Source organism: Apteryx rowi, unplaced genomic scaffold, assembly GCF_003343035.1.
Source record: "Apteryx rowi isolate R43461 unplaced genomic scaffold, aptRow1 scaffold_398, whole genome shotgun sequence".
Taxonomy (NCBI): Eukaryota; Metazoa; Chordata; class Aves; order Apterygiformes; family Apterygidae; genus Apteryx; species Apteryx rowi.
In genome coordinates this window covers 331,340-345,310 of record NW_020450507.1, presented here as the reverse complement: position 1 = coordinate 345,310, position 13,971 = coordinate 331,340, and the positions used below count along the sequence as shown (strand labels likewise).

The 13,971-nt window shown below is 40.5% G+C and overlaps 1 protein-coding gene across 1 annotated transcript in view; it reads right to left on the bottom strand.

The window, feature by feature from the left end:
* The window catches only part of KCTD8 (potassium channel tetramerization domain containing 8), a 104,873-nt gene extending 90,991 nt beyond the window's left edge, over positions 1 to 13,882 (bottom strand). Inside the window, exon 1 of the mRNA XM_026074726.1 lies at positions 13,030 to 13,882. Within this exon, the coding sequence (XP_025930511.1) occupies positions 13,030 to 13,882 (853 nt within the window). The remainder of the gene's footprint in view (positions 1 to 13,029) is intronic.
* Positions 13,883 to 13,971: the final 89 nt, after the last annotated feature.

Genomic DNA, 13,971 nt, shown 5'->3' with positions numbered 1-13,971 from the left:
CTACCACATGCAAAATTTGATAGTCTTTAATTTACTGATCTGCAGTCGAATGCCACATATCTTCTTGAATGGAAACGATGGCAACTCACTTTGAAATAGTAGCTTGAATTATGCTGTAACTTGTAATGCTRTTACTATATTACTGCTTGATGAGTCAATAGGTTTTACCACTATTGCCATCATACAGTAGTTTTGCTATTATTAACTGATGCAACTGTCCATATTACAGACTGAGAGCTAATTACTGCTAGCAATTAAGTGTACTTTGGTAAAAACKTCATAATTCTCCTATTGCTAAACCTCTAACATAACAACAGGATAAGGAAGAAGTGAAACAAGTGCAGCTTCTTTCCTGTCACGAAGATGGTGAGAAAAAGCAGATTTCTAAACCAGCAGGCTAAACTCAAATTCTTCTATCTCTACTGCTTGACTGGTATCTAAACTGCAGGTGGAAATTCTCACTGAATCTAGCTGAATTTTCTGAAAGTGTATTCAGAAATGTAAGCATTGATTTGGAGCTTAATTGTAGATTCATATTATTCTCAAATATGATTCCCATGTTTCTATTTTTAAAAACTATTTTTGCTAGTAGCCTTGCTATTGACTAAAAAAGGATAATCCCAATTCCAGAAAACATGTATTAAAAATAGAAAAAAAAGAAATCAGTGCATATTCTCAAACTTCAGAACATTACACTTTCTAAAAAGTGAAACTAAAAACCCCTACCAGCTCCTGCAAATATTTTGTGTATCATAAGCATGACAATATAGATAGGTCTGCATACAGTCACATGTCAGCAATAATGAGTAGTTATTAATAAAACATTTTTATGTAGTCTTAAATCAATTTTTTTTCTTTTTTTTTTTTTCAGGTTACCAGTTGCTTAGAACAGGAGGGTTTTTTTTCCCTCTGTATTTTGCAGTTAAATATTAAGAATATTTAGATTAAAGATTACTATTAAAGTCACACCTCATTAGCAGCAGGACCCAAGATATAGAAACAGTGTGCCATACCACTGAATAAATATCATTTGCATTTAACTCTTGCCTTATCAGTGTTTTTGACCAAGAACCCCTACTTTTCCTGCTTTCATGCTTCAAAAAGTGTAAGTAACTGAGGTTTGTATTCAAAAAAAAAAAGTTCAAGGAGCTATTTCTTATTTATTTTCTGTTATAAAAAGTCTATGAAGTTGTAGAAAACAAACCTCAGTGTTTGCCCTGGAATTTTAAGGCCCTGATTCAGGAACCGACTCCAGCTCATGGTGCCCCGTCTCCCGCCCAGTCCCAGGCCCCGGCCCAGGCCCCGGCCCTGGCCCTGGCCCAGGCCGCCATCTCAGCCCCATCCAGGGCCCTGGGCCCCTGCCCTGCCATGTCACGGCAGTGTCGGCTCCAGCTCGGCCCCCGCCCGGCCACGGGCCTGATCCTGACCTGACCCCGGAGGTGCCTGGCCGTCCCCGGCCACCCTGCTCCCTCGCAGGCGGTGGGACGGGCCCTGGCTGCCAGGCCCGGCCCTGCCGCCATGGGGAGCCCCGCGGTGCCCTGGACAGCGCAYCCCGGCTCCCCGGCCCACCTCGCCGAGAGGCCCACACCTATGTTTGGCGGGGATGAACAACGCCAAGCTCTCTCCTGACTCTGTGCTGGACCCCTCAAATCAGAAAAACGGAACTGTATTCGGAAGAGACCAAAACACGGACTTTCACAGATTGCACCAATCTTATTCAACATATCTGCAGCAACCGAACTGAGGAAGAAAATGCTGCCAGAATTCAGCCACCAAGGACTGTCCTATAATTCTGGGGAAGTAACATTTAGAAATGTTATATTCAGTTATTACCTCCCCAAAGACATACTGCAAGCCTGAAGAAATTTCACAGAAAAAAGAAAATGGTCAGAAATTGATGGTTTTGAGTTTTGACAACATTAAAAGAGTTAAATATGCATAGCTTTCTGAGGGATTGCTAACAGAAAGAGAAATTAAGCTCTACAAATACTAGGAAAGTAAATATTCCAAGCAGGATTATGAATTACAATAATTAGTCATAATTATATTCCTTACATATTTTTTGTTTATTGCTTTTTATTATGATAGTCATAAGGCATATACACCTATATGGAAGTTGGCAGTTTCTGCTCTGAAGAACTGATACTTTTAAACAGATAAGTCACCCAAGAAGGAAGATATGGTGTTTGACACAGAAATACTGGAAACCAGACAGGACAGACATAACCTCAACAGAACAATTGTCTCATTCTATCCTGCATCATAAATAATGGAATTTCCCTTTTTTTTCCCCTGAAGTACAAGCAGCTTCAGTAATACCGACCGCACTTTTATAAAGCTGTATACTGTTTTTTTTATTATCCCTTATTCCATCCTTCTATATTCCTAAACAATGGAAAGAGATAAAAATAGGTGCAAAGGCAAGTGTAGCCATACCTCCACTCTGTTTCTGATCAACTGAAAAACCACAGTAGGCATCAATAACGGAAACAGTAACAGAGCTGCCTGAAAAGGACAGTCCTGAGAAGTGACTGGCTGCAAATGGGTGACAGTAGGAAGAAAGGGAAAGAAAAGGCATTTATTAACAAAAACTAGCAAAAATGTTGTTTAGTTTTAGTCTTTCACCACTCTATTGTCTTCACGTTACATAAATTAAATTGTTGGCACTCTATTTTGCTGACTTGTTTTATCTGTCTTCTAACCCTTTTGTAGTTGATTTTCATATTATTTTGTATTCATGAGTTTGAATAAGAATGAAAGAACCTTGGATTAAGGACCAGAAGCATTAGAGAATACTTTTACATATGCATAATAGATATTTATTATTGCTCTGGAAATTTTGCAGGTATGATAGTTATTAACAGGGATTTAACTAACAGGCAGAAAAAATACCATCTGGTTTAAATAAACTGTTAGTAAGGGTCAAGTTATGAGAGTAACATTTTAATTTATGTATATAACCAATATGCAATTTATGCAAATTTGTGATTTTAGAATTCTGGGCCTTAGTAAGATAAGTCATCTATAAAATATTTTTCTTTATATACAAATATTGGCACCACCTCTTTTATTATACTTATAAAGGATCAAACCTACATGCTGAATTAATAATACAAATATTTCATGGATATGAATTTTACAAGTTTCATGCTGTAGTTTTGCTTATCATTGGGTAAAGGAAGGAAAGAATAGGTAGATTTCTCTCTGGCTTTTGGATATTAAAGGTATTGGGAATCTAAACATTTCAAAACCTTTAACTAAGTCCACGCTTTTTCACTGAAACACTAAACATATTTGAAAATGAAATCAAACATTCCTGTCCTGTYGATAATGCATATTAGTTTAGGTACAGGGCCAAGCGAATACCAGTATCAGACTTCCGTTCTGAATATGTCCTGCATCCAGCCAGCTCGGAATAGGGCAAATAAAGAGCTCACACAAGCATGCCTTCAGACCCTCAGGTTCTGAAGCAAAGGGGGAATTAAGGCAATTAGCTAAACAAAAAGACAAAGGGAGGAAAAATGCAAAACACGAGAGGGAGGAAAGAACGATAGAAAAATAGAAAAAAAGATGAAACAACTAAAGATCTCTGTGGGAGAGGAAAAACTTGGATTTCTCCTACTTTTAATAGATGATATAGTACTTGCTGAGCCTGCTTATGTTTTTTTACAGACAGCTTGTCACCACAAAGTAGATAATGAAATCAAGATATGGAAGAATGAATTCATCTTCCAAAGGAAAATTCTTCCCCTCAGGAAGTTCTTTTATGTTAGTAAATTGTTTATTCATGGGGTAGGATAAGAATACCTTATGTCTGACCATTTAAAATCATACTGAAGAGTAATATGGCATGTATTTGCTTTAACTCTTTCCCATCTTAAACTGCAATTATCAGATAAAAAAGATGCAGACATTTTATTAGTAATATAACATAAAATTGGATAAAGAAGGGGGTTTGCTAACTTTACTGGTTAAAAAAAAGTTTAGATTATAAGTAATGGTGCCAACTTGTAGATGCACGAATACTACTAACCACATACGTATMCATGTTACACTTAACCATGCATATAAGCATGCATGAATTAGAATTTGGACATTATTCTCCTCCTGTTATTTAACAGAAGAGCTTCACAGATATCTGAGAAATATATAGAATATTGACTAGTAAAAGCCTTTGAAATGGTAGTACACTTTTAATAACTCAGAACGTGCCACGCAGTCAAAGAAATGATAACTTCCATATAATACACTGACATAGTCATAATCCTTACAAGAACTTATAACCGTTTCTGTGTAATAAAATATGAAACAATTTCACTGGTAACTTAAGTTGTAGGAATTTGTTTACAACAAAATGCAAGTCCCTGAGCATCAATTCATCTCTCTTTGGGAATATTTGTTAATACTACTAAAAAGTAAAAACTAATGAGGATGAAAGAGAAAAAGATAAAAATGCACCTGAAGATTATTGTTGTTTGCTTWTATATATATATAAAAAACTCTCTGATTTCACTCCTGAATCATATATCTTTGTGCTAATGCCATGTAAAGAGAACATCTCTATATGAATTATGTACAATAGGACGGAATCTATGTTGTGCAAACATGGAATGTTTAATTTCATTTAAAAAATTCATGAAAGGTCTTGATTTCTCTCTTCACTTTCTCAACCCTCTCCTTCTCCCCCAAAACCGATGTTCAGTGTATCTACTTCGATGCATTAGTTATTCTTCTTGCATGTACCTGCATTTGTGATTGAATTGTCATCTCTGGATTGAGTTACAGTATTTTTAAAGACTGTGTTGTAGGATCCCCTTCAAAAGGAAGTTTTATTAATGTGTTTTATAATCCATTATAGTTTTCTTTATTCACTAAGTACATGTCATTTGGAACAAAACAGGTCAGGCACACGGTACATGGCTCAAGTGCTCTGAAGTTGCTATAAACCTGACACACACACCGCCCTGAGGCAGTGGCAGTCCTCCGGAGGCGCTCGTTCCCATCTGTGCATCCTTTGCTCAGAGCCCTACCATAGGGTTTGGGCATATGGGGAACAATGAGAAAGGGAATAATTGAATTTTGACCCAGTTTCTCTCAGCTGCAAAATGTTGATGAAGGAACCATTGCACCACCTATAACTGAGAGCAGTCCTGACACTGCTTAYGGCCAGGCAGGCCTCTATAGAGCAAAGAATGAGTAAAGGTACAGCTCCCAAACCCTGAATCTTGTTTTGAGCATACTTTGGGCAAGACAGTACTAAGATAGTACTGGAATTACTACTGTAATTCCATAAAGAAGAAATCATATTTGCAAAAACATTTTTAAAGCATTGTATTAATCTCTTTGCTAGAAATATGGAACTCTCATTAACATCACTGTGACATATTTTATGTGTGGTAAAGTCCTGAAAATATTTAGAGATGTGATGATATGAATATAGTGATACCTAGCAGTAAGATGTACTCTTTCATTCAAATGTCTCCTGAAACTAATTTGTCAAACTGTGACATAATTTTTGTTACCACATTCTGATAAAACACAATTGTAGATGGCATGGCATTAATTTCTACAAATGCCATGAAAATTGCAAATCATCACTGCTTGCCTCCTGCCAGGAATATGCGTACTAGAAACAATTATGAAAACAAATAATTACTCATGTAATTTGAATTTCACTTTTATGTGAAAGACTAGTCCAAGACTATTTGCTGATTCAGTCCCAATGAAGGTCTATCTTGCAGCTGTTAATGGGACTTGAGTGTGAATTTCAAAATCATTGAATAATCCTGAATGCTTATGAGAGACAAAAGCTAAATGCACAAGGGCCATATTTGTTTAATTAAAAAGTCAAGTCTACAAAGTATTTGTACAGCAAAGTACTTAAACTATGCTAACAATGATAATCTCAGTTTAAACATAGAGCTTTCCCCCCCCACAACATTTACTCAATGTATGAATTTCAACCAGACTATAAATGAATACCTCTTCTCAAAAAGAATACACAGCTTTATCAAGCTGGAGTGAACGACTTCCCCAGGAAATCCATCATAAAGCATTTCATTTGCTAAAACAAAATTAAATTTCCCTGATAATTTTCTACGGATTTTCCACTGGACTTGGCTTAGTTTATAGAAGAACATGATTTTAGAGTGCCACTGGTATTCCTGCTGCTTTAAGAAACAAAGACTTCATCATCAGAAACGAAATAAAGTCATCCTCAGATATAAAATTATCAAGCTCTGCTTGCATTGTCAGGATGTTACCTGCTAGAATGACTCCAGCTTTTTTCAACAATTATACCAAGTCAAATAACCACCAACCAAATAACCAGTCTGTGATGTGGTAAAGCTCTCTTGACAGGATCATGACCAGTTTAACTTTGTGGACTTCTGGCATGACTCTGGCAGTGGAGTATCCAAAACTGGCGGTAGGAAAGGAGGGGAAGTCCAGAGCACAGCCATGCTATTCACTTCTCTTATAGGAACAGCCAGGATCAGATCTGCCTAGTTGCTGAGGCAACACAGAGCAATACTAAGGTGGCAGTGAGCTACACCAGGCCCCACACCGGTTTTGAGCAGTTCAGGAGGGAAAAGGATGCATATGTGCTTATATATATCTCCTTCTTTCTCCATTTAAGTATTTGACTCAGCAAAGATATAGCCCTCAACCTGGGAAGTCACGAAAATACAACTGATTACTTCTAGTTGCTTTGTTCAGGCCATGCTAGTGTTGAGCTTATTCCGGGAGAAGGCTTTTCTTTTTACCACTTTAGTTTTTCCTCATGCCCCTATCATTTTAATATCTTTGAGAGCTGCCTGACCAGTTTCACTTTTTCTGCTTCTGGAGACCTATGCTTAAATATGCAGCTSTGTCAGAAAGAGGATGTGTGTGCATTGATGAACCCTCCCCTTTGTGTAGTGCTTACTAAACTTCTGTTCATCACACAAATTCTCAACACAGTATACTTAATTTGGTATTTGCTGCAAAGTAGAAAATCAGCAGGGAAATATTAGCCATACTGCACTGAGAAAACAAATATATTGTGAAAGATCATTTATCATTAGAAATTTTTGTTTTAATTTTAAATCATGCAGCTGGAACAGTATTATAAGAAAAATTGCTTTGTTCACATAAATTCTGTGCTTGAGCAGCAGGTAACTAGAAGTTCACATTGACAATAAAATAAACCATGATTTGCTTATCCCGCTGTGCAAAAGTTTTCCTGCGAGTACTGTCATAAATCCTTGAAAATGTAGAAGTGATGTGACACCAAGAAGCAGTTTTCCTGCAAAATGATGTTACTGATCCAGCAAAGCCAGCTTCTCCAGCACTGTAACCTTGCTCCCAAGTCATCCACATGAAGTACAAGTCTGTAATAGTATCAAAACCAGTATGTTCCCATTTTCCAATATCAGAAGTAAAAACTGTTTGTATCAAGGTGCATATTGCTTATCTAATATTGATCCTSGTATCTAATATCCAATGACAGCCAGTTTTCTCAGTTAATCTGTAACTTTATTTTTAAAATATTGTACAACAGTTCCACTCCCTATCTCCAAACATTAAAGTGTCTGTAAAGTGGTTAAAAATATAACTTTATTGCAAGAAGTGCAAAAACTGGATATAACTATTAAAATCTGATCACAGTCAGATCAGATTTATTGAGTCTTACTTATTTCTATAGTTTCCTATAAAATAGTTTCCACTGCAGCAGTGTCTGTACGCTTCCTGTAGAGGAGGTTGTTTTCATTATTTCTTTATTAATATTATTAAAATGCTGGATTTGTTCTTTTTTTATTGTCACATTTTTTGAAATCAACATCTTAAATCAAGTCCCTTGGTTGAAATGATGAGTAGAAATGATGTCTTAGAATACTGATTTCAATAATTTATATTATTTCATTTTATGTCAAGTAGTTGTATAAGAAAAATATTCCCATATTAGTAATTTATGACTGTATACTTTGATTTATCCCTTTACATTCAAGGATATATATTTTAGAGGAATGACAAGATAAAGAGTAGGTTATTATTTATTTATTTTTAACTATGTTAGAGTTGAACTGGAATCACAAGGCAGAATATTCTAAAGCTGTCTTGTGTTTATTTTCCAAACTTAACAGGACTAATAAACATGGCTACCTGCAAAATCACTCTTTTAAAGTGCTTTGCACAACAGTCCTACCAGAAACAACATTCCTACATCCTGATACTGTCAGAGATTTAAAGCTTTTCTACGTCGTGCTTGTGATACAGGCAGACATCAAGGGTTAAATCAGTACCACCAAAAGTTCATACTCTAATCTCTGAGCCTGTGACTCAGGCTCAAAGTGAAGTGTCAAACTTCTCCTTATATTCCACAGAGGAGCAATAGCCTTACTTTACTTTTACTTCTGTTTTAGTCTCCTTTCTTTTCTCATCCTACTGATACACTTTTTTTAAAAAAGTGGAATAAATAAAAAAAAAAATACAACAACCTCATCTCACAGACACTCTTAGTAGCAAAAACATCACCAAGTAAGAAATGATGGAGAGCAGTTTGGAATTAATTGTCACAGAAACCTGCATAGGATGGCTCTCATACCACCACTCTGCGGCTGCAGAACAGCAACCCAGCTGTGTTGCAGCATCTGCCAACCTACCATTCCCTTGCTATCCCCTGGGATGTTGAACTGGATTTGGCACTTATAGAGCAACTAACATCTCAAAGCATTTTACCTACATGTTTTTTCCTCATTTCACATGTCACTTTCTGTTTTTTTCTCGCTTTTATCACCAAAAAAATGAAACATTTTTTTTAAACAGAATACCATATTGTTTCCTAAAAGTTCATTGCTTCCAACTGCTTATTCCCCACTGATTATGAAATTGTTATCGGTTGTTTAGGATGATTTCCACAGCAACCAAAGTAATCTCAGAGAGTGCTATGAGTTTGGGTGGAAAATAAGCACCATAAACTCATGCAAAAGTTACCCGTTACAAACAAAAAAAGGAGACAAGAAAACAGAAAATGTTACATGTGAAACAGCAATGTCAAAGCAGAATACATGTCAAAGTTTTTTTCATGGAATATTACTGCATTCTTCTTACAATAAACATGCCAGTTCAGAACAGAAAGCTTCCAGCTGAGCATCATGCTCTCAACACCCATAAGTCAGATTGCATAGCAGATGTTAAATGTGAAATCCATTAAGACCAATTAGATTCTACAGAAGAAAAAAAAGTAATAGCACACGCAGGCAGTCCTGTATTATACAACAGTACTGAGAGACACAGTAAACCACAACAGACAGAAGAGCTTAAAAGTGTAAATTTTACCCTTTCTTCATGAAGTGACCCACTCACGGATCTGTTGAGCTGCCTGCAGTCACAGGAAGCAAGGAGGGACTCTGGCCTCCTCTTTCCAGCTAGAGGCAGCTTTTGTGAGACAGTCATAAGGCCATCCTCTACTGCGCACCATAAGGTGGTCCTGTACGGCAGCTTGAAATGGTAATGCAGCAAAAGAGTTGGAGCCTGTTTCCCAAACTGCATGTGCATTTACTATCGCATTAACTGAACCAAGTCACCCTGACACGTGCTAAGGTGAGAGGTTTGGTAGCTCAGAGATCTCCAATAGCAGTCAGGCTCCACGCGAGTGTGGCTTGGAGCCAACACATCAGGAAAAAGAGGGAAAAAAAAGTGGTATGCTCTAGTAGAGCCTTTGCAATACCAACATAAAGAGTTACTCTTTTATCAACCATTAACAGATAGGATTTGTAATAGTCACATGGAGCAGATCTGTCGAGCACTTTTCAGCGCTAAGCCAAGCTAAATTCTAGCCGTGTAGTAATTGTGTAGATAAATGAAGCAGTCACTGCATACTAGATAGCTTGCACACCACTGGGGGCAAAGAACCTAATTTTTAATAGGAATTATGCAAACTAAAAAGGAATGTCTGTCTCAGTACTTGTCAGGACACGTTGCCAAAGGCTGAAGTATTATTTCCTGCTACGCAGTGTCAAACAACGTCTGGTTCTTGAATCAGAATTAGTCTGCAACAACTAATCCATCTCTGGATATTAAGCAATTTATAAATTAAATAGATGCATACATAGTATCCAAGATGAATTTGATCTGCAGCAACATTTAAGAAAATTAAGTAATTCCCATTTTAAAAAAAAGTGGTAGACAGTCATTATACCTAGCAAAGTTAGGGATATATTAGGAACAGACTTGAAATCTATTTCACAAAATATAGATTAATGGCCACCTTTAACCTTCAGACATTCCTCAGCAGCTTTCAATGAGAAACTCATTCAGCTACTCATGACCTAAGGAAATGGGTGAAACAAACACATCTTAATATATTTTTTCAGTCACTTTGCAACCTACTGTTACTAGAATATGGTTAAAGTTGTACACAAGTCCTTAGGAACAATGGTCAAAAAGAAGCCTGTGTGCCCGCTACATAATTATTGACCAACAACTAACAGTTTCTTGCTGAGGATGTTCATGCTGTGAATAACAAATGCAAATGCAGCTATAAGGTTTTTTTACAGTGTAACAGAAAACTAGGTAGGTTTCTTCTTGGCTGGCACCAATTAATTATCAGGTACCAGAAACACCAGAATAGCCCTCACGAAGTTTTTTGTTCTGATATTTTTGTCTGTAGGGCACAGGGCTGGGTTGAACCTTCTCTGAAAGAGCTCTGGAAATCAGCCACCTGCTAACAGACACTGCCTTATCTTCGGGGTTCCTGGGGAAATGTGGCTGAGGAACAACTTGAGGAATGCCTGCTCTTCTCTTTGGGTATCAAGTTCTGTCAAGGGGTGAAGAAAGGAATATAGTCCTGCCAAATGCTGTTGGAAAGTCTAGAGCCAGTTAACCTGACTAATCTTTCCACCCCTGGTACAGAGCACTAAGGAAGGCTTCCAAGGTTAGCTGCCCCTCTGATGGATTCTTGTGCAGAAGTCAAGCAAAGCTACAGCAGGCATCCAATCAGTCTGGGGCATTTAATAAAAAAGTATTGTTTTATCAAAGGTCTCCATCAATTTGACATTTAGTCAATTAAAAAAAATAGACTAAAGCATTATTTCAGGCATTGAGCTTTGCCTTTGCCTTTGTTTCTCTTCCTGTTTTGGTGATTTTGTAAGTTTTCTCTCCATTTTGCTGTATTTCAGAAAAAATTATCTAATTATACAAAAAAAGTATGAAATCACATTAAATAAAAGGTTGCCAAATGTGTGGCTAAGCAAACAAAATTAAAATATGCTTCCCTTTTTTACAACCTACTTTTAGCTGAGCCCTTTTTTGCACTCATAAGTAAAAACAAAACAACAAAAATATCTGGCAAAAATAAAAGTTTTCAGCTAACTGTATCAAATTGAGTAATTAACTATCTGTTTTACTTTTCATATCATAGTAAGCTGGAAGACTAAAATCAAAACAAAAATCATGGTGTAAAATATCCAGTTCATCCCTGGCGTAATTCCACATAGATCAGCGGTATTACACCAGGGATTAATTTGGAACACTGATCTGATTTATAGCACTGCTCTATAGAGCAACCTGATCATAGTACAAAAAAACAAATCAAACCTTATGAGTACCACGAACGCACACCATTATGCACCTAAAAATCTATTTCTGCAAAAAGAGAACAAGCTATTTCACATACTCCTTGATAATAAGGAATTTCTACTGTTTTGGAAATCAGTAAGTCCATTTTTCTCAGAAAGGGCATTTAAAAAATTATGTAAAATACTTGATAAAGTCCATCCAGAAAAGCGAAATGCTCTCCTACAACTCCGTTTTTACATTTCTTAATTAAATATGACATGCTTGACAGGTTATGCAGTTAATCTTCAAAAACTGTTTTATTATAGTTTTGAAGATTGTATTTAAAATACTTAATTCTGTTCAGCAAAGGGTGCTCACCACCCCCCCTAATATACTGCAGTGTAAGCTGTTCAATTAATTTCTCCTCTGACAAGAGAGCTGGTCGCATCTCCCTCCTCTGTTAAATACTGTGCCTAGATACAGTTCTGAACACAAAACAGGTTGCTTCTGTTTAACTCCAGTACTGGTGAAGTTAGAGGCTGTATCTCCCACCACACCACGGAGGCAGAGAGATGCTTCACAAAACCATCCCTGCCGCGCTCAGGTAATGCAAGAGCACGCAAACGCAGGAGGAAAAAAACTGAACAGAAAACGATTCTCTCTTCCAAAGGCTTACTCAACTCTGCAAGCATATTACAGAGATTTAAGGCTACCTGTGTCTTTTAAAGACAAATCTCTGCCAAGGGCTGGTGTTTTCACCCAGCTGCGGTTTTACTGGTCCGAAACCACTCTCTGACCCAGGTCCTACATAGGAAGGCACTTTGTGGGACTGAAACTTGGCATCCGTCATCACCTGATTTTCCTATTTGCGAGTGACCTGAAACCTTTGAGGTTATGCACAGCCAACTGGCAGTTACTTAAGAGCTGTATACATGCTACGGGGGGGGGGGTTGTTTTTCGTTTGAGACAGACCCTTCCACGCTCCTCGGAAAGCTGGCTCTCCCCTCACCGCAAGCGACCCCCGATGCAGCGTGCTCACCCCGCCGCTAATGGGAACGGAAGGAAACGTAGCGATAAAATATTAAAGCGCTTCCTCGCTCCCGGCTCCGCGCCGCAACCTCGCGGAGCGGCGCTCGGGCGGAGCGGCGCCAGTGCCGGCTGAGCCCGCGCCCCGCCGCGCTCCGCGCCCCGCCGCGGCACCGGCGGCAGCAGCCCCGGGCGTGCGGGAGCTGCTGCCCTCCGCTGCCCTCCCCTCCCCCGCCGCACTTCGGAGGGGGGAACTCGCAGCCCTGTCTGCCCCCCCCCCCAAAAAAAGCAGAGAATAAAATCAGAAGTGTTGGGGTGAGGGCGCCAATCTCCCTCGAGCTACACGTTGGTCTGGGCCGGGGGCTGCAGATGTGTTTTTAACTCAGCGCTCCCCCCGGGGGAGGTCCGGGCCGGCCTGCCCGCCGCCGGGTGAGCTGGGGCGGCGGGGCGCGGGGCAGCACTTACTGAAGAAGATGTACTCGGTGTAGCTGCTCCAGATCTTGTCTTCCCGGTACTGGTTGATGAAGGCGGCGGTGCCGGTGGAGTTGCAAGCCACCATGTGGAAGCCCGCCTCGGAGAGCCGGTCGAAGGCTTGCTCCAGGTAGGTGAATTTGAGGTAGAAGCGGGAGGTGTACTTCTCGGGGGGGCGGTCGGGGTCCCGGCTCTCGTTGAGCGTCTCGCCGAAGACCTCCTTGGCCAGGGCGATCCTGCCGCACACCATGATGCGGGCGACGCGGCGAAACTTGGCGTCCGCCTGGTTGTCCCGCACCGTGGTGTAGGAGCCGCGGTAGCCCACGGTGAGGAAGCCCGAGCGCTTGTCCAGCGCCGCCCCCGCCGCCCGCTGCAGCCGGTCGCTGCTGCCCTGCGAGTTGCTGTCCTCCAGGTCGCTCTGGCAGCCCTCGTCGTTGAGCGAGCTTTGCTTGGTGACCTTGGGCGACAGCAGCTTGACCAGGTCGCCCAGCTGGAAGTACTCGGCCTCCCGCAGGAGCCGCTCCTTCTCCGGGAAGTGCTCGGGCAGCGCCAGCTGCTTGTCCCGCAGGTAATCCAGCACGTACCTGAAGAGGAAGCCGTCGCGGTCGATGAAGAAGCGCGCCCGGCTGTCCCTGGGCAGCTGGCGGGCGGCGGCCGGGCCGCCCCGGCAGGGCGAGAACATGGTGGCCAGCGTGCTGTCCGGGACGCTGAGCAGCGTGGAGTGCCTCGTCACGTACACCTGGCCGCCCACGTTCAGCTCCACCACCTCGGGGAACGGCGAGCCCGACGGCCCCGACACCATGTCGCTGATGGGCAGGATGCTGCCGCCCGCCTCCTTCAAAGCCATGGCTGCGAGCGGGCGGCCGCGAAGGAGGGTCTCCCTCCTAAAAAAGGCGGCCTCCCTCCCTCCCCTCCACCCCCCCCTCCCCTCCTCCT